Raw genomic sequence first — 22,390 nt, forward strand, 5'->3', positions numbered from 1 at the left:
AGAACATTTTTTCCAACTATATCTCCTAAGAGATATCACATCTACCCAAAGCACCTCGGCAACCTGGAGCAGAGAGAACTTTTCCCGTTGCCACTTTCTTGAAACACCTCCCTGACCACCCAACGTTGACTTGTTGAGGAATAAAGGTGGTTTCCCATTGAACAGTATTAGCAGTTTCTCAGGCAGCTCGACCTTGACTTTCTGAGCTAAACATGCCAGGTTTCTCCTGTGTGTTGTAGACCCTGTTCTCTACAGCAATGGATCATCTTGTCTTCTTTCTTACCTTGCATGTCATGAGCTTGTATTTCACACAGGAATTTGAGATGAACACCAACACTTATAAGAAAAGAAAACTAAAGCTTAACTTTATTATCCTACATCTCCTCTTAGTTTCTATAACATCTATGTTCAACATTACACATTACACTAAATCTATGTTCAACAGTGCACGTGGTTTATGCCTTTGCTCTCTTCACTCCCTGAATGGCTCTCGATGGATTCAAGGACAGGCTACTAACACAACAGACGCCGGGATGGTCTGATTATGTCCCGATGCCTCAGAGGAAGGCGAAAAACCCCCCGAAGTTGGTTCCATAAATGAAGGGGGAAAAAATTCCTTCCTGGCCCCAAATGGCGACCGGCCAAAGCCCTGAGGCAGGGGTCACAAAATGCCATCCACACAACAAGAGCATCCTCCACTTGGCAACCTGGGCACTACAAACTCATGGTGCCTGGTCTTTCCCCAGCCCTTTGCAGAGCTGGTCTGGAAGATATTCAAGTTCTTCACCACGAGGGTTTCTCAGGCTGCTCCTCTTGCAGAGGCTGACTTGGCTGTGGCGGACGGCTCAGACTGGATGATGACTTGTCAGTCGGTGACGTGTGTGGTGGCTTCAGCGCTGTTGCAGCTTTTCTCTGTAGCCGTCGGGCTCCCGGTGATGTTGGGGAGGTCATCTTCTCTCATGGAGGTGCTGTCAGGGTTGAGGTGGTCTGCAGGTGTTGCTACGCAGCGTAAGAAAAAGCAGCAGAAGATTAAATCCATGCATTGGGACCATGATACAAGGCTGCGATGTGAGGAAGTGGGGACTGGGAGCTTTCCCAGGACACAAAGGCCTGAACATTTGAATGAGGGGAAAAAAAATAGATGGTGCTTAGCCTCCTGCCTGGAAGAAGCTGAACATCTTTAGGCATCACTGCCCAGCCACGTTCAAGATGAGGTAGATGCTCTGAATGGACAACCCCAGCCCCAAAAAGACCATGGTTGAGAGAGCTACAAGCAAGGGAAAGCAGGTCTCCGACTGTGGGAGTGACAGCAGCCTTTAACAGGAGGCAGAGGGTCCCCCCTGTCCTGGGGTGGCTCAGCCACTTGGGACAGGTCCCGGGGCTCCTTCATGAAAGATGGCAACACCCTGCAGGCCCACCCATGCCACCCGGGGCAGAGGGCAGGTTTACCCGGGGGCAGCAGGGCACGAGGAAAGGCTCCTGCCATTGAGAGGAAAGAAAGGAAAGACCTGCGGAGGACGGATCCTAGGACAGGACTCTGTAGGGCAGAGGGGAGAATTGCCCACACGCGGCAGGGAGCAGGTTTGTGTTAGTGCCAAGAGCCTCCCCCTCCCTTCCCACTGCTCCCTGCTCCCCAGCGGCAGAGGGGACAGGACAGTACCTGCAGGAGCAAGTGTGGGCGGCTGGAGAGAGGCGATGGCGCTGGAGGAGGTGACCAGCAGGCTGTGCCCTTGCAGATCTTTAGGCAGCTCCTTCAGGTAGGTGATAATGAAGACCTTATTCAGGACCCTGATGGGGATTTCTTTCTCCTGCAGAGGTACAAGAGCTGGTCATAGCCTGTCCTACACCCAGAAAGGACAGGGGATGTGGGGAGGGGTCATGGGGCAGGGATTGGACTGAAACCAAGGGGTCTTGGCAACATCTCAGGGAAATGGGGGGCAGGTTCCTTGAGCAACATTTTTCTGAAAATCGCGGTAAAGACAGAGGGTGGCAGCTCTGGGCTCTGGGCAATGGGGCAGATCAGCAGCGCCAAGTGCCTGAATCCTCCGTTCTCCCTAGAGCAAGCACAGGATCGTGGGCAGGAGAAGAAATGGAGCCATGCGGGGACCTGTGCACCTCCTAAAGACTCCTGACTGCAGACTGGGAATGGGAAGCTTGTCCTGAGGGAACACGCTGTGTATCTTTGGGCCTGGCAAGAGACCTTGACCCTCAGGGGCATGACATGTGCAAAGGACAGGCTGGTGCCATCCTGCCTAGGCAGATTAATTCATTCCTTTCTCCAAGGCACTTGGCAGGCCTCCCGTTCTCCTCAAGGCCAGTTTGCTCAGAAGGCAAGGGAGATTTGCACCTTACAGACAGGGGCAGGTCACTAATTGAGTTAGTCTGCGAAGTACAAATGGATCCCACCGTGAGCTAGAGCTCAGACTCCAGTGTGTAGTGACCTCTCTCTGCTCCACGTTGTCCCCACACAACAGGTCGTGATGGGACGACAGCAACTTTACATGGAACAGAGCCGAGGGGCCGTGAGCTCACTCTCCTCCCTCCCCGCACTCCCCAACGTGGCTGCTGACCTTGTGCCCCATCAAGCAGCCGGCTTCCCCCAAGATTGCATACAGGAAAACCAGCCCAGCTTGGCTGATGTGCATCGGTCCATTGCGAACTGCATGAAGGGCCCTCTGCAGGAAAGCTCTCCTTTGCTCCTCCAGCAAGATCTTTCTCAGCCCCTGAAACAGGAGAACACAAGGCTGGCTACAACCCACACACAGGCTCCATCTCTGGCGCTGGCACCACATTGCCCTGGACACTTGCAAGGCTGTAACCCACCGCAGGAAGACCCCTGCCAGCTGGAGACAAGCACCAAGCCTTTCTCCGAACCCCTTCATCACACACACCATCCTCACCTCTCCCACTCTCGCCAGGTCCCTGTACTTCTGGACCTGGCTCTGATCGTTCTGGCGCTTGCACCGCAGCTCCTCTGCCCCTCGCATGTCTTGGCCTAGGACAAGTGGAGACACATGGCTCTGAGCTGCCATCCTAGCTTTGGTGCTCAATGTCCACCCAGTGGGGCTCTGGCTGCCCTTCTGGCACCATGAAGGGCAGGGCCCCAGCAGGAAGGTCATTGTTCTGCAGGAGTCAATGGACACCACGTGTCCTGGGACCAGTCTGGGCTGGGGGCCTGGGGATGGGCTCCCTGGTTCCCGCATGAGACACCCAGGATGGGTGCATTAGCACAGGCTGCAGTACCACAGCTCGGCGCTGAGGTGAAGAGGCCCAAATCATTAACGCCGACACCCTGAGTTGTTCCCAGGTTGGGAATGGACAGATGGAGACAAAGCGTCTGGCCCAGCACCTGGGACCAGGCTTTTGGAGGGAAACTGCTGGCATCGGAGCCTTGTACTCCAGCTGGGTCTCCTTACCCCTCTGATGAAGGAGGATTTGAGCGAGCAAATACATGCACGCCCTGGCCTTGCAGCTGATGGTCTCCTCCGGGTCGTTGATGGACAGACCCAGGCGGGCTGCCATGTCCCCCACCTCCAGTATGTCAGGGGAGCCCTAAGCAGGGGGAGAGGATCAGGCAGTTCATGCCTGTCCCACCTTCCTTCCCCAATACATCCCCAGGCACAGTTCTCTCTCTCCCCCTCTCCGCATTACCCAGCAGCAGGGCAGGAAGGCAGAGACCACAGTGCCAGAGCATGACAGCCCTCTCTTCCCATGGGAACCTGCAGCCCAGGGACTTGCTCGGGGCCCCAGGATCACTCCCCGTGCCTCATGCTCCAGGGCTAGTAGGCCCCATGTCCAGGGCTGACCATGCCCAGAGCAGGCCATGGAAAAGAGACCCGTAAAGAGTCAGGGGCACCACTGAGGCAGAAGCAAAGCCCTGGAGTGAAGCTCCTTGTCCAGCTTTGACCCCACTCTCCCAGGAGGGCCCTGGCAAAGGCAGGGGACCAGGACACTGGGGAAGGAAGGGGCTCACTGACCTCAAATTGTGGGAGGAGCTGCACAGCAAAGGCAATGGCGCCGGTCATGATCTTCATGCCCAGTGCACGGTGCTGGGCATCCGGCGCCTCAGTCCACGATGTAAAGTGCTGTGGGAGGAAGATGTTAAGATGAGGGCACATGCCCTGCTGAACCCAGCAGCCTTGGGGTCCTCCTCCTCAGGACCCAGGTTTCAAGCTCGGGCTTGACCATCTTCCTTATGCTTTGAGAGAGGCTTGCTGCAGTGCACAGGGCAGGAGCTGTCCCGGCCCGAGCCCAGCCCCTCTGCACGGTGCTCACCTCCCAGATGGAGTAGAGCTTGCCCAGGCTGGGGGCGCTGGACAAGACGCAGCACAGCAGGCCCTCCAGGTACTCCTCGTACAGTCGCTGCACGACCTGAAAGGGGAGGCAGACCCGAGGGTCAGTGCCACGGAGCCTGGGGCCACTCCTGCCAGGGGGTGGCTTGTGGGACCTGGCAGTGGCAGGGGCACCTACCTGGTTTCGATGGGTTTCACGCCCTATGGCCAGGAAGCTCTTCTCCACGGCGGCCCGCAGGAGGCGCGACTCCAGCGCTGGCTCCAGGCTGAGCTTCGGGTCGCTGTGAGGAGAGAGGAGCCTGCGTCAGATTGAGCTATGTGGGGCGGCGGTGGCACTGGGGTGGGCAGGAAACAGCCTGGAAAGCTGGGCCTGAGCAGTGGGGATCCCCCTGGCCCACAGCAAAGTCAGGAGAGTCAGGCAGAGGTCCCTGTACCTGAGGCAGCGGATGGCGTCTATGCTGTACGCCAGGATGTGTTTTCGGTCGCCCTCCACTGAGATGGTCTCCATCAGGTCCTGTGAGCCCCAAAGGGGACGGGGAGGTAAGGATCAGCCACATCCCCCACGGGAGACCACCCAGTGCTGCAGGCGCAGGCAGCAGGATCCCAACCAGCCCCCTCCCACCCACCCAGCTGGGCTGGCCCTCTGCCTCCCACGGCCTTGCAAGCATGGCACTCAAACCTCTCCTGATCCCACCCTCCCCTGCCCTCCAGATGCAGGATTGCCCAACGCTCAACATCCAGGTCAGGAATCGACCACTATCTCCCTCATCTAGTACCCCCATGTCATTCCCAGGAAAAGGCGCGCCTGCCATTCTCTCTCTTATCCCGCTCCACCTCTCCCCTCCTTCCTGGTGTCACGAGACAACATTTCCTCTCCTTCCCTCTCCCCACACCATCCCGTGCTACTCACCACGATCCTCTCCAGCACGGCCGCTTTCAGGTCCTCCAGCTCCACAGCCACCTCTCTGCTCTGGTCCGCGGCGATGGTCAGGCTGATGATGGCCAGCAGGAAGCGCTGCCTGTCCTTCCCGTCCAGCATCTACCAGGAGCGAGACCAGGGCTAAAGCAGGCTCTTAGCCAGGAGCCTCCTGCTCCTCCGCAAGCCCCCTGTGGGACTCAGGCCTCCTCTGCCCCCACGGAGCTGAGATGCATCTCCTCGGGGCAGGTGTTGTAAAGAGCAGGGCAGTGTCCGTGGAGGGAGGGACCCAGCTGGGGCTTCACAAACACCCACCTCGAGCAGCGCCCCGGGGCTCCCTTGCGGGCTCTGGGTCCCAGGGGGTGACCTCCTGCCATGGGCCGCATGGGGGAATGGAAGACTGACTGGGTGCCGGCTCCGCTGGGGCAGTTTCATACCTCCCCGGGGTCCTGCAGGTGTTTCTTCACAAGGAGGAGGGCAGCTTCTTCCGGGGACCTTCCATCTTCCTCCTCCTCCTCCTCTTCCTCCTCCTCTTCCTCCAGCTCCTCGCCGGCTGGGCTGGGAATCACTGCACACGGAGGAAAGGGGAGAGGTCACTCGTGTGCCCCTGAGGGGAAGGGAAGTGGGTGTCGGGGGAAGAGATGGTGTCGTGCTCCCACCACCAGCACTAGGGTCCCCTGTCTGCCCCAGGACGTGCCAGGGAGGTGTGCGGCTCAGCCCCCTCACCTTGGCCAGGATCCCCCTGCCCGGCCCCATGGAGGGTCCGAGTGGCCTCGCTTAGTGAAAGGTGCTGAGACCTCTGGCCCCAGCGGCTCCCCTCACCTGTGCAGGTGGCACCGGGGGCCGGGCTGGTCCCAGACTCCAGGGAGCTACTGGAGTCCTCCGAGGAGGAGCTGCTGGTCGAACTGGTGGTGTTGGACTCCTCCGAGCTATCGCTGTCCTCCGAGGAGGAGCTGCTGCTCGTGCTCGTGCTGGTGCTTTGGGCCTCTTGGGACTTTTCAGAGTCCGAGGAGGAGGAGGAGGAGGAGCTGGTGCTGGGGCTGGTGCTCCCGGACTCCTGGGACGTGTGCCACTCATCCCAGGAGGAGCTGCAGCTCAGGCAGGGGCTGCTGTGGGCCTGGCTCAGCTCCTGCCCCAGGGCAGCTGGGCCCTCGTCCCCGGCTTGGCACGGGGCTGCCTCCTGCTGCGGGGCTGCAGGGCCGGGCTCCAGGCTGCCCCATGACCCAGGAGGGGAGCTGCACGGCTCTTCGGGTGCCGGGAGCTGTGATGGCGATGGCTCCCGCCTGCCCAGGCGCACCCATGGCCACCTCCATCTGGACTTGGAGGTGGCTGATTTCTTTCCCTCCTTTCCCCTGCCGCTGGGAGCTGCCAGTTTACTTCGGCAGCAGATGGGGCACAGCCAGCTCCTTGCCCTGATGGGCCCCTCCTCCTCACGGCAGGTGGGGCCCCACTCCTCCTGCCCAGGCTCCCTGCTGCTCTCCTCTCCCATGGAGAGCACCTTGGCCGACCTCCTCCTGAGCACCTGCCGCAGCCTGTCCATCCTGGCACCCAACAGGGGCAATTATCACTGGGGTTCAAAGCATCCCCTTCACACGTATCCACCCCCTCCTCTGCTCATCCAAGACACAGGCAGGTGAACCCTGGGTTACAGCCATATCCACAGCCTCCCTGGCACTAGGGTTGGCAGGTGGGGAGAGCCCTTGTCTTAGGGTCCAAGACCTGCAGCTGGTTTGGACACACAGCTCCCTGCTCCTCTACTCCCCTCTCACCCCACGTGACTGGCCATGGGCTGAGTGCCCATGCATTTGGGAATGCCAAGGAGAGGAGGACAGGGGCCATTTGCCTGGGACCTGCAGGAGCCCAGCAGCGCCACGGCTTGGGGCTCCCTGCACGCTCAGTCTGGGCAGCACTGGCTGGGCTGGGAGGGGTGGGGAGCTTCAGCACCTGGGGATGTCTCCAACCCGCTGGAAGTGGTGTGAGGGAGCACCAGGGGCTGAGTGCCCACATTGCAGGGGCTGGATTTTCTGCCCGTTTCTACAGTTCCTGCACAGAGACGGGAAGCCCCCCGGCGCTGCAGGCCCCTCACCTGCCCTGGGGGATGGAGCGCTGCTGGGCGGGTGCTCACAGGCCCTGGTGACGCCGCACTCCTCCCTCCGGCTCTGGACTAAGGTCTCCTGCCTCTCCTCCGATGGATGTCCCTCGCCGCCTCAAGCTGCAGTCGCTGCCGTCGATGGGGGGACGCCTACCCCTGAAAGGGACTATGCCATCCTGTTGGAAGCCATCCTTGTGCACAGCCTCTTCCCCCAAAACAAAACTACACCTCTCCTCCCCCCCGCCTAGTCCCCTCTCTGTTTGCCCATGCCAGGACCCCTCTTCTTCCCTGATCTTCTCTTCCTGGCCCTTTCCTGCCACCCAACAGAAAGTCCTGCCACCCTGCGCTGGCCTTGTTCCACATCACAGGCGCTACTGGCTTGTGCCTGCAGCTTTACTCCATGCGTGTTGGTGCCCAGGAAAGACCAAGTGTCCTGCTCTGCGCCATCAAGACTAGTGGCTCTAAGTGGATTGTAACCGGGGTCCAGTCCACACTGGCTGTGCACCGCGCTCCAGCCATCCTGGCGGGGAGGGGAGCCCTGTCCCAGGTAGCTTTGGGAAGAGGTACGACACCCGTGTGAGAAATGATGTTCTGGATTGGAGATAAAACATGCAGAGTTCAAGGAGAAACATTTCTCATCATGGCCTCAGCAGGGGGTGGCATCCAGAGCATGCCCAGCTCCTGCACCCTACACACATGACTGCAGGGAGCGTTACTCAGCCCCTCACGCCAAGGGCAGGGTCCTGTCGGCTCCGTCTTGATGCGTCACACTTTCTCTGGACGCGGGCCACAGGCCTGAAAGCACAAGAGCCCCTCGCTCCCCTCCCAGCTCGACCCCTGCCGGCGTCTCCGGCAGCGTTGCCCAAGGACCGATCCTGACCTGCTCACTCCGGGCTGAGAGATCGCAGAGCGAAATCCTCCACGAAACCGGTTCTGCTGTCGCTCTCCAAACGGCGCCTGATGATTACTAACAGAAACAAGACGGGACATTAAAATCACATGAACATGGAGGAAATACTTACTCTTCCCCCTGGACTGTGATTTCAAGGAATAAATTAATCGGTATGGGTTTGTTCTTCAATTCTCCCCTTCATTAAAAAGGAGGAGAAACCCCATCTCCAGGTGTCTGGGCTGGGGCAGCTCGGCCGGGCTCGGCTCCGTTTCCTCCCTCCGGGCTTTACACAGGCACAAACCACCCCCGAGGGAAAGGCGCAGACCTGGTGCCCGCTCTTGGCTGAACACAACCTGCAGGATCGGGTCCCACTGCCCTTCCCGGTCCCATCGCTGGTGGGGCTGGTGCAAATCCCACCCCGTCGGGCCGCGTCCCCCTGGGACACCTCGTCCAGGAGCAGGAGGGCGCCGGCCCCGCGGCTCTTTCACGTCTGACTCTGACAACCCCTGGGGCAAGAGGCCTCCTCTCGACACCCGCGTTGCCTCAGGCGGGGGCACAAGAGGAGCAGCGCTCTCCGCAGCCGACTTACCCGTCTGTGCAGACCCCGGGCGCCCGGCAGCACCGCTCCAGCCTCCGCCGGCAACTGCCTGGAATCCCGCGGCGCCGCGATGATACGAACGCTGCCGCGGCAACGCCCGGGGACCAGCTCCATCGCCCCCCACCCCGCACCCAGCGCCGCAGCCCCCCGCGGCACCGCCATGTCCCCCAGGGCCACTGTCCACGTGCCTGGGGATGGGTGTCGCTCAGGACAGACCAGGTGCTCCCCCAAATTGAGGGCAGGGGGAGGAAATGCCCAGTTTCCCACTTTACCATAACTACTTTGTTTTTCACCGGTGCCAACACGAGAAACAGGCTTGCCGTGCGCACTGCATGGAGCAGTGTGCACGGCACCGGGGCCCTTCTCACAGCTATACCCCTGCTGGGCTCCCTGGGCTTGCTCTGTGCTCCCTTCTTTGCACAGACACCGGGGACCAGGCACAGGGCCATGCACCAACCCTGCCCCCAAAGCCTTGCTCAGGCTGCTTCAGCAACCCCAGGAAGCAGCGCCTGAGACACCTCCTGACAGGACCTGTCCTGGGAAACCCACAGGTGGCATGGGAGACACCAGCCGATACATCCCCAGGTGCCAAAATAGCCCTGCAGCAAAAGGCCCCTGCCACTCAAAATGCCAACCCCAATGCTGGCAGCTCTCCCAGTCCATGCCCCACTGGGGTGCTCTAGGGTCCAGCTTGTGCATGTGGGCTGCCCTCTCCCACCGTGCCCCAAATACATCTCCGGGAGACCAACCAACTCCAAGCAGGAAGACACCTCTATCCCTTTCCTGCTCCTAACCCTGGTCCCAAACCTGACCCTAACCCGCGCTCAGCTGCTCCTGCAGGAGACCCCGCACAGCCTGGCTCCAGTGACTGGCCTAGAAGTCCCAAAACCCCGTCACTGGTCCTGCTGCAAATTGCCTTGCTGCCAAAACACCTCCCGGACCCAACTCCAGGTGGGGCCCTCAGGCTCCATCCAGCTTCTTAGCAGCGTGGAGGAGGCGACCCACTGCAATACAGCACTAACAGGGAGTCCTACTCATCCCGAGCAGACAGACAGCTCCACATTTGCCTGTTCTCAGTCCCTAGCCAAAACCCAGCCCCTGCCCCTGCCCCTGCCCCAGTTCAGGCTGCTCCAGCAGCCTCCGGCAGGAGCCCCTGAGCAAGCTGACTACAGCCGAGCCCTAGCATGGGAAACCTGAGCTTGACCCTGGGGTAAGTCAGCCTGGGCCTGGAGAGGGAAGAAGGTATGGGCACGGGAGCTAATACAAAGCACCTCTTTAGGATGGTCAGCACTCCTGGGTAAGGATTGTTATGAGACTGCTACGTTTCCCTCTCCAGCAGCATCTCCACAGCCTGCCTCGCCATGCCTCAGCCTCGCTGGTGGCCTCTGTGGTCCAGCAAGTGCACGGCACATCTCTGCAAGCCTGGCCATTGCTGCACCCTCCTGACCAGTTCAGCACAGCAGTTTGAATGATATGCCGTCCAGGCCTGCCAGTCATCTGCACCCACCGCTCTCCTCTTCCCGGTCTTTCTTATTGGCTGCAGCCTGGCCCCTTGCTCAGCTCCCATCTCATGCAATGCACCAGCAGCAGTAGGAACCTTGCCCCTGACAGCTCTTGACCCTAGAAAGCAAATAAAGAAACAAGGCATCTGCTAAACTTGTCCAACTTGATGGTAAGCTCTGAACTCGCCGTCTCCTTTTACATTGGGTCTCCGAATCCTCTTTGCATTTGGTTCAGGCTCCCAAATCTGTCCTGAGGCTCTGGCCCTGGGATCCCTTTCTCTTTATGGCTGCCAAGCTCCCCTTAGTGGTACCAATGAGAAGAAATCCTGGCCAGATCCTGGCTCCACCCATGACAGGGGCACAGTCCCTTGTTCATGTGAAGGCAGAGGGGACGGGAACAGACTTCTTCTATTTGGGGTCAGACCCAGGAGACCACCATCACATTCCCAGCTCTTCAGAGGCCACTGCCCATGCACCTGGGGATGGGTGTCCCTCAGGGCAGCCCGGGCACTCCCCAAATCAAGGGCAAGGGGAGGAAATGCCCAGTGCAGTCGCCCACTTTGCCACAGCCACTTTTTTCCACTGGTGCCAACACGAGAAACAGGCACGGTGTGCGCTGTGTGGAGCTGTGCACATGGCACTGGGGCTCTTCTCACAGCTGCCCCCCTGCCGGGCTCACTGGGCTTGCTCTGCGCTCCCTTGTGCGAACAGATGCAGGGGACCAGGCACAGGGCTGTGCACCAGCCCTGCCCCCAAAGCCTCACTCGGGCTGCTCCAGCAACCCCAGAAGGCAAAGCCCAGGGCAAAAGGTCCATGCCACTCAAAATGCCAACCCCAGTGCTGGCAGCTCTCCCAGCCCATGCCCAGCTGGGTGCCCTGGGGTCCAGCTTGCTTCCTGCTTCCAGTGCTGGCCTCTCTCTGTGGGGGAGGGGGCTCTGGCTGCCACTGAAGGAGATGAGGTTGCTTTTGCCTTGCCTCTGCTCAGGAGACCGGAGTTGAGCCTCCTTCAGCGGCTGCTGCGGCTGCTTCCTTAACTGTGTTTGATGTGTTGTGGGTTCTGCAACAGCACTGTGGACCCTGCTGTGTTGAACTAAGAGTCATTTATTATTATAACTCTCTGAAATCATATCCAGGGTGGATCTTAACATTTGCATCCGTATATGTATGCAGATCTGAGACCTGCTCTGCCTCAACTCAGTCCAGTCCTGTGGAGGGAGAGGAAACAAGAAATGCCTCTGGCTCCTCATGGCAGAGAACAGGGAGTCCCAGTGCTGCAAAAGTGCCACAAGCAACTGAGCCCTGCAGTGCTGAGCATGAGGCTTTAGCCTTCAAGGGACAGCGCAAGGAAAACACAACCAGACACAACCGTGTTGGCAGTCTGGTTTTGAACCTTTGACCCCCACTCTGGTGCCTGGTTTCATTATAATTTGTCCCAAGTAATTAGTAACATGTCACTCTGCCACCAGTAGTAATAGGGCCTTATAGTTTCCTCCATGGGCCTGGGCTTATGACATCCCCTGGTGTTCACAGCCCAGGGTTGTGCTCTGGCAGGTGCTGCTGGGGCTGTGCTGGGAGACGCCTGCACTGCAGCCCCCGATGCCCAGCCCTGGGGGCACTTTCTGCAGTGCTGGGACCAGCGCCCCGGGCAGCCTGGCACCAGCTCCTGAGCCAGAGACTCCAAGTCATGGGGAGAGACCTGGGGGCTGGCAGCCCAGGGGCTCTGCACACGCGGCCCCTCCACACCCATCGCTGGTCCCCGCACGGCTGCGCATCCCAGAGCTGCTGCCCTCACTGATATACAGGGCACGGGCAGATCCAAGGCGGTGCACTTGCTCTGCTTTGGTTCCTGTTCCACCCAAACTTTCAAACCAGCTGCCTGGGAGAGGCAGCATCATCTCTACTTGGAGGGTGCATCTATACAAGGTGCTTATTGTGCATTCGCCTATTAAAATTGCACAGTAGCACGATGGTTAAAAACCGTACTAATAACCTACTGTGCAGCATTACTAGGCTCATGCGCAGGAAGCATCACAAAATAACCGTGCTCCAGTGCGACTGCACAGTAACGCTAGCTCCTGTGCCTTTAGTTAGTATTTTAGAAACAAGTACTAACCTAAATGCCCAGTATGTAACATGCACTGATGAATATGTAGATCTGCCCAGAGAGACTCAACCTATCTCATGGCCTGTAATCAGCTTCCTAATTCTTGTTAATCTTCCTCCCCTCCACAAGTGTCAATGACCCTCTCTCCTTTTTAATGGTCCTGAAGATCCACTTTTCCAACTATCCTTTCTTCTGCAATGTCACTGCCTGATAGCCACTCTCTTCTGTTTCACAGCCCTGCAGACTGTGTTTAGCATTAGCTAAAAACTTCAACTCAGGTGTGGACATCTTATTTTAACTTGGGTGTAGAAATGACTGACCGTGAAGTATTGGAGGCCCTGTCAAAATCCTCAAGAAAGCTAGATTTTGTTTCATGAATCTGAATAAATGATGTACATTTAAATTTAATGATAGCAGGGCTTTTGATGCAATGACCTTTGACAATTTAACCTGGTTTGTTGTGTTTTTTAAACCTGATCTATATTCTAGCATAGGGGTTGTCAACTGGGTGCATGCATACCCCTCAGGGGTACTTGGAAAGGGGCTAGGGTATATGCAAAGGAGGGTGGGGACAGAGCAGCGTATTCTCATAATCCTTGACATCGAAGGGGTTAAATTATAAAATGTATGCTGATAGGCTACGTAGGCAGCTGGTCAATCTGGAAGCGGGTGCGCAGTAAGAAAAAGTTTAGGAACCTCTGTCCTAACAGGAACACATCACGTGCGGCCTTCTAGTTTCCTCGGTGGGCCTGGGCCTGTGAAGTCCCCTGGTGTTCACAGTCCAGGGTTGTGCTCAGGCAGGTGCTGCTGGGGCTATGCCGGGAGACGCCTGCACTGCAGCCCCCGGTGCCCAGCCCAGGGCATCTGGGCCTTTCTGCACTGGCTGGATCCAGCTCTCCAGGGCAGCCCGGCGCCGGCTCCTGAGCCGGAGAATCCTAAATTGGGGAACCTCTGCCCTACCGTATTAGAGAAGCTTCTTGTTTTGCTTTAGCTGGAGGAAAATGTGTGTTGTGTACCGTGTGATGACGTGCCACACTGTCTGCATCGCTCTCTTCAAAATCCTAGGTCCACTCGTGCACTCAGGATCTTGTTCCCAGTAGCCCTGGCAGGAGCTGACCTAGGTCCTAGGAAGTGGACATCCCCGGGAATGGGCAAGGGCGGAGATGTCCCAGCCTGGGGTGAAGGAGATGGGAAGGGAGAGCCTGGCTGGACGGGGCAGCAGGAGCAGGCATTGGGGAGGGAAGTGGCCAGCTCCAGCCTGGCCCAGGCCCAGGCCCAGGCCCAGGCCCCTGCTCTGTAGCCAGCCTGGGAGAAGCACTGTCCTGTGAGCAGCAGAGAGGAAAAGCCAGTCCCTGCCCCTGCCTGGTGTCTGCACTGCTGAAGGAAAGGGTTTTCAGCAGGGACAATTTTGGGAAGACTGAAAATACTAAGACACCCATATTCTTGCCATACGGCCCTGGCTTGAGTAAAGCTGGAAAGGCAAATGGGGGACATCTAAAGAAGGCAGATTTTGACTTAGATAATGCACCCTGCAGCAGGAGGACAGCAGGCAGCACTGCAGTGAGACGGGCTGTCTGGGCAAGGGGCCCCGGCTTTGCCAGGAGCGCAACCACCGCAGTGCCGCCTGCCCCCAGGCCAGCGTGCTCCGCTCATCGTGGGAGATGTGCTGAACAGCAGAGGGGCTGCGTGGCATCACGGGGCAGGGCCCAAAGTGTGTAGGGAAGGTTGTGACCAAGGATTGTCACAGGAAGGGAAGAAATCTGGTCAAATCAGGGCATGCCCTTGACTGAAGCCCCTTCAATTCCTTCCCGCCCCCACTCCCCTCCCCTTGCATTTCTCTCCCAGGCCAGCTGCAGAATAACTTCCCACTTCACTGCAGATTCTCCCTCAGGCCAGGAGACACCCTCCCCTATATTACTCCTTTCCAGTTACCCCTTTTCCCAGGATCAGTGAGGTTTTCACCATTCTTTCCAGGCCATTCCCTGATGGTTGGGATGAATCCCAAGTGGCTTTCAAAAGGTCCCGTGTGAAATGTGTCTTTCAGTGGAGTCTCGTGCCTTGCTTCACTCAGACAGAGAATTTAGGGCAGGCGTTTGCTTGTGGGTGGGAGGTGACATCTGTCTTTTCAAGGGTGTCGCTTCACATCCAAATTGAAAAGCTGCAGGGAAATCCTGGCCATCTTCAATACGAGCAGGCCGTCTGACCCCAGACCTCGTGATGGGAACATGTGGAATAAAGGAAACCAGAGGCCTTTTGTGTCGGGAATGGAGAGATCTTGGCTAAAGCTAAGTGCGCTGCTTCCACTGAGACACTCCTGGCTTGAAAAACCAGGATTATCTCAGCACATAAAATGACTTTAAAAAATGGGGCTCTTGTCCCAGTTTAAAAGTCTGTCTCAGGAAAGCCGTAGAGTCGTACCGTCTCATTAGAGGTGACCGCAGTGAGTGAGGCCGTGGCTGCTCCCTAGGACACGTTACTGACAATAAATGGTGCCACCCTGCCCCTGCTGCCAAATTCCCAAACCCAGAGCCCTACACAGCAGGCTGGGGTCAGATTCATAGATTCATAGATTCATAGATGTTAGGGTCGGAAGGGACCTCAATAGATCATCAAGTCCGACCCCCTGCATAGGCAGGAAAGAGTTCTGGGTCTAGATGACTCCAGCTAGATACTCATCTAACCTCCTCTTGAAGACCCCCAGGGTAGGGGAGAGCACCACCTCCCTTGGGAGCCCGTTCCAGACCCTGGCCACTCGAACTGTGAAGAAGTTCTTCCTAATGTCCAGTCTAAATCTGCTCTCTGCTAGCTTGTGGTCATTATTTCTTGTAACCCCTGGGGGCGCCTTGGTGAATAAAACCTCACCATTTCCCTTCTGTGCCCCCGTGATGAACTTATAGGCAGCCACAAGGTCGCCTCTCAACCTTCTCTTGTGGAGGCTGAAGAGGTCCAGGTGCCCCAGTCTCTCCTCGTAGGGCTTGGCCTGCAAGCCCTTAACCATAGGAGTGGCCCTTCTCTGGACCCTCTCCAGGTTATCCGCATCCCTCTTGAAGTGTGGTGCCCAAAATTGCACGCAGTACTCCAACTGCGGTCTGACCAGCGCCCAATAGAGGGGAAGTATCACCTCCTTGGACCTATTTGTCATGCATCTGCTGATGCACGATAAAGTGCCATTGGCTTTTCTGATGGCTTCGTCACACTGCCGACTCACGTTCATTTTGGAGTCCACTAGGACTCCAAGATCCCTTTCCACTTCCGTGCCACCCAGCAGGTCATTCCCTAGGCTGTAGGTGTGCTGGACATTTTTCCTCCCTAGGTGCAGCACTTTGCATTTCTCCTTGTTGAACTGCATCCTGTTGTTTTCTGCCCACTTGTCCAACCTGTCCAGATCTGCCTGCAGCTGTTCCCTGCCCTCCAGTGTGTCCACTTCTCCCCATAGCTTTGTGTCATCTGCAAACTTGGACAGAGTACATTTCACTCCCTCGTCCAAGTCGCTGATGAAGACATTAAAGAGTATCGGTCCAAGGACCGAGCCCTGCGGGACCCCACTGCCCACACCCTTCCAGGTCGAAGCTGACCCATCTACCACAACTCTTTGGGTGCGACCCTCCAGCCAATTCGCCACCCACCGGTCTGTGTAGTCATCCACGTCACAGGCTCTTAGCTTGTTCACCAGTATGGGGTGGGATACCGTATCGAAGGCCTTCCTGAAGTCTAAGTATACGACATCCACCCCTCCTCCTGTGTCCAGGCGTTTCGTAACCTGGTCATAAAAAGAGACTAGATTGGTGAGGCACGATCTGCCTGCCACGAACCCATGCTGGTTTCCCCTCAGCGTAATTTGTCCTGCCGGGCTCTCGTATATGTGAGCCTTGATAATTTTTTTAAGACTTTGCCAAGGATGGAGTCTTGCTCCACTATGTTTTCCCCCTCTTATTTTCACAGTGTATTCCTAGAAGATTTCCTTGGTGGCGGGAAAGGAGACCAGGCTCCCCGGCTGGAGTTCGAACAGCTGCCTTTTACTCATCCCCTCTTCATCGTCTGGTACAACAGGAGCACCTAAATGCACGGCTCACTGCGCAGGGGTAGGTATCTCCTCCTGGAGATGCAGTGTGTGTTGATAGCCAGCCACTCTTTCTTCTTTCTTAAAAGTATACTGTGGGATGGGAGGTTGTTTCATGCCAGGCGAGGTGGTTGGCTCCAGGGATTTCAGTACGTGACTATAAAAACGTTCACCTCTGGCTCAGGGCTGGGGTCCCATGCAGGTCAATGAGACCCCAAAGGCATGGCTGTCTGGGCCTTGTCGTGGCGCCCTGGGGAGCGTCTTGGTGCACTTCCCAGTGGACAGGTGTCCGTCCTGAATGGAAAAACTTGCCTGGCAAAACTGTCAAGGGTGAAGTTTGCTGGGAAAGGATGTGGGGAAGCTCCTCATGCTACTGGGCTGGACATCTGTGACTGAAAGACTTCAAACCCCAAGGCTGCCAATCTGCTCATCTGGTCTCCTTCCCCTTTCGTTTAAAAAAAAAGAAAGAAAAGAAACAAAGCAACCAGAATATTCGGGGGTGGACAGATCTGCAAGTCCGAAGTCAGGAACGTACCACTCTTGAGCTGAATTTACCCGTGTCATCTGTCCCCTCCTATCTTGCTGGAAGTGCAAGTTTAGCCCGTGTCACTCACAGGTAAGCTGCCCTGGGTCAAATTGCCAGCGTTCAGCTTCGCTTGCTCGGTGACAGGAGCAGACAGACGTTACCAGGACAAGAGACCGGCTGAATCGTAGGGGGCAAGACCTCTTCTCACCCTGTGTCCAACAGTGCGCCCGTTAATCTGGCCACAGCTGTAGTTTCCTGGTGTAAGCGTCCTTCATATGGAGGCAAAGTTTGGGGAGCACTTTCTGAGGTCAAAGATTTAAACAGTCAGCCGAACAAGCCTCATCCCACAATGTCCTCTCCGCCCCTTGGTGGGAAGGACAGGAGGACTTGCACCGAGGTGACCCCTTTGGTCCGCCCTGCTCCGAAACCCCTCCTGTCCATCACCAACAGGCGCTCATCCACGCGGTATCGTGCTCTTCACGGGAGCCGTCTTGGGTAGGGAATCCCCCCTGGGCGGCAGAAAATGGAAGACATTCCCAAGCCGCGCAGGGATCAGAGGGTCAGGCTGGAGCAAAAGGGCCAGCGGGGTGAACGCGGGTGCATGATAAAACACTGCGGGGTGAGACCTGCCGCGCGCAGGGCAGAGAAATCCCATTACTGGGGAGGGTTGTTCCTTCCTGGTGCCTGTCCAGGCAGCTGCTCAGCTTGCTGCCAAGTGCCCCCCGCCCCAAGATCCCCCAAACTCCTGGGGCTTTCTAAGCCGCGCCAGGGGAAAGGCCAGACTGGGAATGGGATGACAAGGTGTGTGAGGAGCACAGTGCCCACTTGGTGTTCCCACTGCGCTGCTCCACCACAACCTCTTGTGAAGTGACTACTTTTTGAGGTAGGATGTGTGTTATGTGGGCTGGCCTGGTGTGGGCAGGGCAGGTGTGGCTGCACTGGCCTGCTGCTAACATTTCCCCACTTGCCTGGAGCCCAGAGCCCCCAAAACACACACACGCCCAGGGTCTCACAGTGCACAAAATTGCCCAGCTTTCACCCTTTGACAATCTGCCCCCTGGTGAAGTCAATGGCAATACACCCGGGGAGGTGAGCAGAGGGACAATCAGGTCATTAGTGCTTCAGCCCTGATTTATTCAAGTAACGCATGACAAGGCGAGGATTTGAACCCACCCATGGATTAAGAGTCCATCGCCTTAACCAGTCGGCCACCTTGTCATGGTTTCCGAGGAAGTTAATTTTTACCCAGAACCCAGCTGAAGGTTAGTTGAAGTTTGGTGACTACTTAAAAATATGAGAGATGATGAAATGACAGCAAAAGTATATTCAATTACTGTTGATTGCTGTTGGCTTTTAAAGCATCTTGATTATCCTATTGATCTCTGTCTAGTCATTGATAGAAAATGTTTTCCTTTTTTTTACTTTAACTTTATAACTTAAATTAGCTGAAGGTGCGACTTGTGTTGAGTTTATACATTTCCTCTGCATGCCTCTTGTGTCTTGTACTGAAACAACACATGTAAATCATTTGAATGAAGCCAAACCTTTGAAAAGACTTAAATTGTATTGTTTTGCAGGCAGAAAAATTGTTGGGTTTTTTTGGCCTTTGGGAAACAAAGCTGTGCTGTATTGCATGGTGATCCTGCAGTGAGGTGTATGAAAGAGAAACGTATGGAGGCTTTTCCCCTAATTTTTAAAAGAAACCATCCAGTCATTCGTATTCCTCATCATAGAAACACTGGCCCTCAATCTTATCTTTCTGGTGTTTATTTCATGCGTTCGTGGTTACTCCTGCATTTCATGCAAAGGAGAGGAGACGCAAGCTCTACCGAGAGGTAACACAGTCACTGATTACCTAAGGACTTTGGAAAGCTGAGCTTCGTTCCAGCCTCTGCCACAGCCTGCCCTGCTGACCTTGGGCACATCCTTTTGTCCCTCTGTGCCTCGGTGCTCTGACCGTGAGTGGGAATGATCCTTCTCTACCTCACGGGGAAGTTGTGAAGATACATCCACCGTAGGCTGTAAGGCACGTGGGTGCAATGGTAATGGGAGTCAGATGAGCTCCTAACATACAAAAGATAAAATGTTAAGCCTTCTGCCCCCAGACTTCTGCTTAAACTGAGTTTTTTCCAAGTTCGTGGTCAATGGCTGGACTCCTCATTTTAAATGTCATTCCAGCGTCCAAGCTCTGTGTTAGTCAAGTATAAACTGGAATGCAAAAACCAAAACAGCTGAGTTTGAACCAGTGGGCTGTAGTCCTACTACAGGTGTCTAACCGAGATGCTCCTTTGAGATTCAATTCTTGCAAAGCCCATCCTGCACTTACATACTCCGGTAGTCTCAGTAAGCCTGTGACACTAGTTTTGCGTGATATGGATTTGAATTCTTCTTTTAAGCTCTGGGTGGATGAACACCGCGTGTCGGTAGAGGGCAGCCCTGTGACACCTCGGGGCACGGCAGCAGCGCAGGTAAAACCGAGTCATGGCTCCTGCGGGAAGCTAAGGGAAAAGCAGGTTTGTTCATGTATTTCAGTAATTTTTCTTTCCACAAAGCACGTGCCATTTCTGTCCCTTCTCCGTTTTATTGTCAGTTTTTACCGGTAATGTATTTCCTTTCCACGTGCATCTTGTTTGCATGTGAAGACCCTCCTAGCTTCATCACGAGCCCTTCAAGATGTCATTATGTACTATACAACGCCATGTGGAATCAGAAAAAATATATGCCTTAAACTTTGATTATTTTAGTTATAAGATGACATAACCGCTTTGTGTAGAATTGCTGGCTCGGTACAGTAGAACAGATAAGGGCAAGTGTTTGTTCTTTGTAACTCTTCTGCAAATGCTTCGCTCACAGCGGCCTTGAAGGTAGAAAAAAAAAGTATGTACAAAGTAGATTTCCAGGTGCAAGAAGGAGGTTTGTGAACTAACCCTATCTCCCCCATAATTCCCATCCTGATAACAACAAAGAAATAATGAAGTAATATTATAGCCGCTTTTCATGCTAATTTCACTATATGATCACGTGAGTTGTAAGCAACTGTTAAAAAGTATATAAGCCTCCTGATTTTGCTCTTGGGGGGGGACCCCTTCCAAGTGCTTGGGAAATCCATGTCACTTTGGAACTCCCCCTACAGCTGTAGTTTCTTTTGAATAAAAGCTTCTGCTGACCTGACCCAAAAGTACTCTGTGTGTGTTTCCACGACAGCCAAGTGTGGGTTATTAAGGCATTTCTAAACTTGATCGCTGTGTTGTTTTTTTTAATGAATCTTAAGAGCAGTAATATTCCCACCAGACTTCAAATACACTTCCACATATTTTTGATTCGTGTTATCTAAGGGAGGGTTGTGTGCGTAAGTGGCTTTTTGTTTTCAGTGGTATTAGAAATCAGGTGAAGGAGTAAAATGTAATTGGGTGTTTTGTGAAGAAATTTTAAACCTGTATTTCGGGTGTAATTGGAGACAAAGTGGCTCTTGCAGCCTCCTGGGGCTCTTACTGTACATGTCTCGTCAGGTCCATGTCCAGAGCGTGTGCTGCGTCCCTGCACCACGCAGGGGTCTGGACTTGTGGCGCTAAAAGCAGGATCACTTTCTACCTCCCCTCCCTCCCTGCTCCCTCGAAAACACCCGATACCGGTCGCTGCTGGAGACTGGTTACTTGACGAGATGGATTACTGGTTTGATTCAGCCTAGACGCTCACGTCTTCCAAGTCCCTGATGTTTTTCATACTAATTAGGTACAAAACGAGGAAAAAACAAGCTGCTGCTTTGTGACGTGTTAGAGAAGTGGTTCCCAATCCACTGTGCTGGGGCTTTTAACAATATGTTTAAGTGAATATCGTACTGCAGGGTGACACACTCCCCACATCCTGGGATCATCTGCTCTAAGAGAAGCATAAGGTGATTTTTGCTCGGGTTTTTGCAAGGTTTGGTGCAGGGCTGAGGAAGAAGAGAGGCTCTAGTAATATATCTGATAGAGCGGGAGGTTTCATGTCTTTGCCAGTCTGTCTTTTCCCCTGGGGCTCTCTGTAGGATTGTGTGGGTCTATTCCTTGGCCTAGAGCAGGTCTATGGGGTGTCTGGTTAGTTTTACCTCCTCCTCCCCAAGTGTCAGCGGAGACCACAGCGACACGCACACAAGGGCACGTGCGGGAACAGGGACGGAATAAATCCTTCTCTCCGCCCCGCATAGAAATGCCTGCAGACCGCCGCACGAGCTGGACGCCTCCAGCGCGCGCTCAGCTTTCACTGAGCAATGCTGTCGGGTTGTCAGAGAGACATGTCATGGGGCTCACTGGAAGGCAGCTGGGAGCATCACTTAACACACGCGAGATACTACAGCTATGTCAGAAATGGCGTTTTAGTTCTTTCCTAAAAGCTACATTTCCCTGTGACGTATTTTGGGTGAAATACTAGGACAAGTGCCAACTAATTATATATCTGTATATCTCTATATCAGGGGTGTCCAATGTTTTTGAATGTGGGGCCGGACCATGAACTTTTTATCACCCAGCGAGCCGGCGAGCCATATTCAAAGACCTCACAGGAAGCGGTATCACATGAGGAAGTGAGGTCACGTGAGCTTTGACACCAGTGAAGTTGCAGGAAGCGACAATGAAATGGGTCTGGAAATGTGGTGTAAAATCCAAACCAAAAACACGATAAAAGGCAGGATGAACTAATACCAAAGCCTTGACTGCAATGAACACTGTCGCTGCTGCGCACTGCTCAGGGAACGGAAGAGGCACAGCGCAGGCGACAGAGCACGTGTGGGAAGGACAGCCGCCAGAGCGGAAACGAATCGAAGCAACAAAATATGGGCATTTCTGAGAGTGATCTTCAACAAGATTTCCTTTGTTGCAGTAACAGCGCGTTAGTAACCCGTCTTGAACAAACTGAGCCCCCAACCCCGCGCAAAGAGAAACAGAAGCAAACCCGATCCAAGCCCTGGACAGTATTTGTACACAGATTTTACCTGCTCCAAATTCACGCTGGAGCCCAGATCGCTCGGGCTCTGCTCTTGAGCATATTGGTCAGTCTTAAACAAGCGTACAGCACAGCTCTCCAGTGCATTCGTAACTGGGACATTCGGTTACAACAGGAACTATTCAGGCAAAAAAAGAGACAGGTGGCAATACAACCGTAGTCAAGTCTCAAGAAAACGAGCAGCTCCCATCCACGCTGCACGTGTACAAAACAGTGTAAAGCAATGACGTGCACAAGTCTACTCTTCTTAACTTTCTGAGAAATATAACGAACACTGGTTTCTTTAGTGTGATACCTGGAATTGTTTTTGCCTGCAGCAGTTATCAGTCCCTGCCGGCACACTCGATGTGGCGATGCGGAGTACTCCAGATAAATGTCCGTCTGCCCAAAGTGATCTTGATTTTGTTTTTATGTTCCTCAGTCTTGAG

The 22,390-nt window shown here is 55.1% G+C and overlaps 1 protein-coding gene across 1 annotated transcript; it reads right to left on the reverse strand.

The window, feature by feature from the left end:
* Nucleotides 1-337: 337 nt before the first annotated feature.
* Nucleotides 338-6,473, reverse strand: LOC132244143 (uncharacterized). Its single transcript, XM_059715182.1, has 12 exons — nucleotides 6,031-6,473; nucleotides 5,646-5,776; nucleotides 5,203-5,331; nucleotides 4,727-4,806; nucleotides 4,471-4,573; nucleotides 4,276-4,371; nucleotides 3,978-4,085; nucleotides 3,417-3,552; nucleotides 2,901-2,995; nucleotides 2,571-2,723; nucleotides 1,661-1,808; nucleotides 338-999 (listed from the first exon to the last, which is right to left on the reverse strand). Exons 3-12 carry the CDS (start codon nucleotides 5,329-5,331, stop codon nucleotides 866-868), a joined length of 1,182 nt encoding a protein of 393 aa, XP_059571165.1. The 5' UTR covers nucleotides 5,646-5,776; nucleotides 6,031-6,473; the 3' UTR covers nucleotides 338-865.
* Nucleotides 6,474-22,390: the final 15,917 nt, after the last annotated feature.

This window comes from Alligator mississippiensis, chromosome 11, assembly GCF_030867095.1.
Source record: "Alligator mississippiensis isolate rAllMis1 chromosome 11, rAllMis1, whole genome shotgun sequence".
In the NCBI taxonomy this organism is placed as follows: Eukaryota; Metazoa; Chordata; order Crocodylia; family Alligatoridae; genus Alligator; species Alligator mississippiensis.

Excerpts from the sequence above, each read along its gene's own strand:
- LOC132244143 (XM_059715182.1), bottom strand. The coding sequence starts at position 5,331 with ATGCTGGACGGGAAGGACAGGCAGCGCTTCCTGCTGGCCATCATCAGC. Across the intron at positions 4,086-4,275 it reads AGCTCTACTCCATCTGGGAG|CACTTTACATCGTGGACTGA; the intron begins GTGAGCACCGTG and ends TTCCTCCCACAG. Across the intron at positions 2,996-3,416 it reads AATCCTCCTTCATCAGAGGG|GCCAAGACATGCGAGGGGCA; the intron begins GTAAGGAGACCC and ends CACTTGTCCTAG.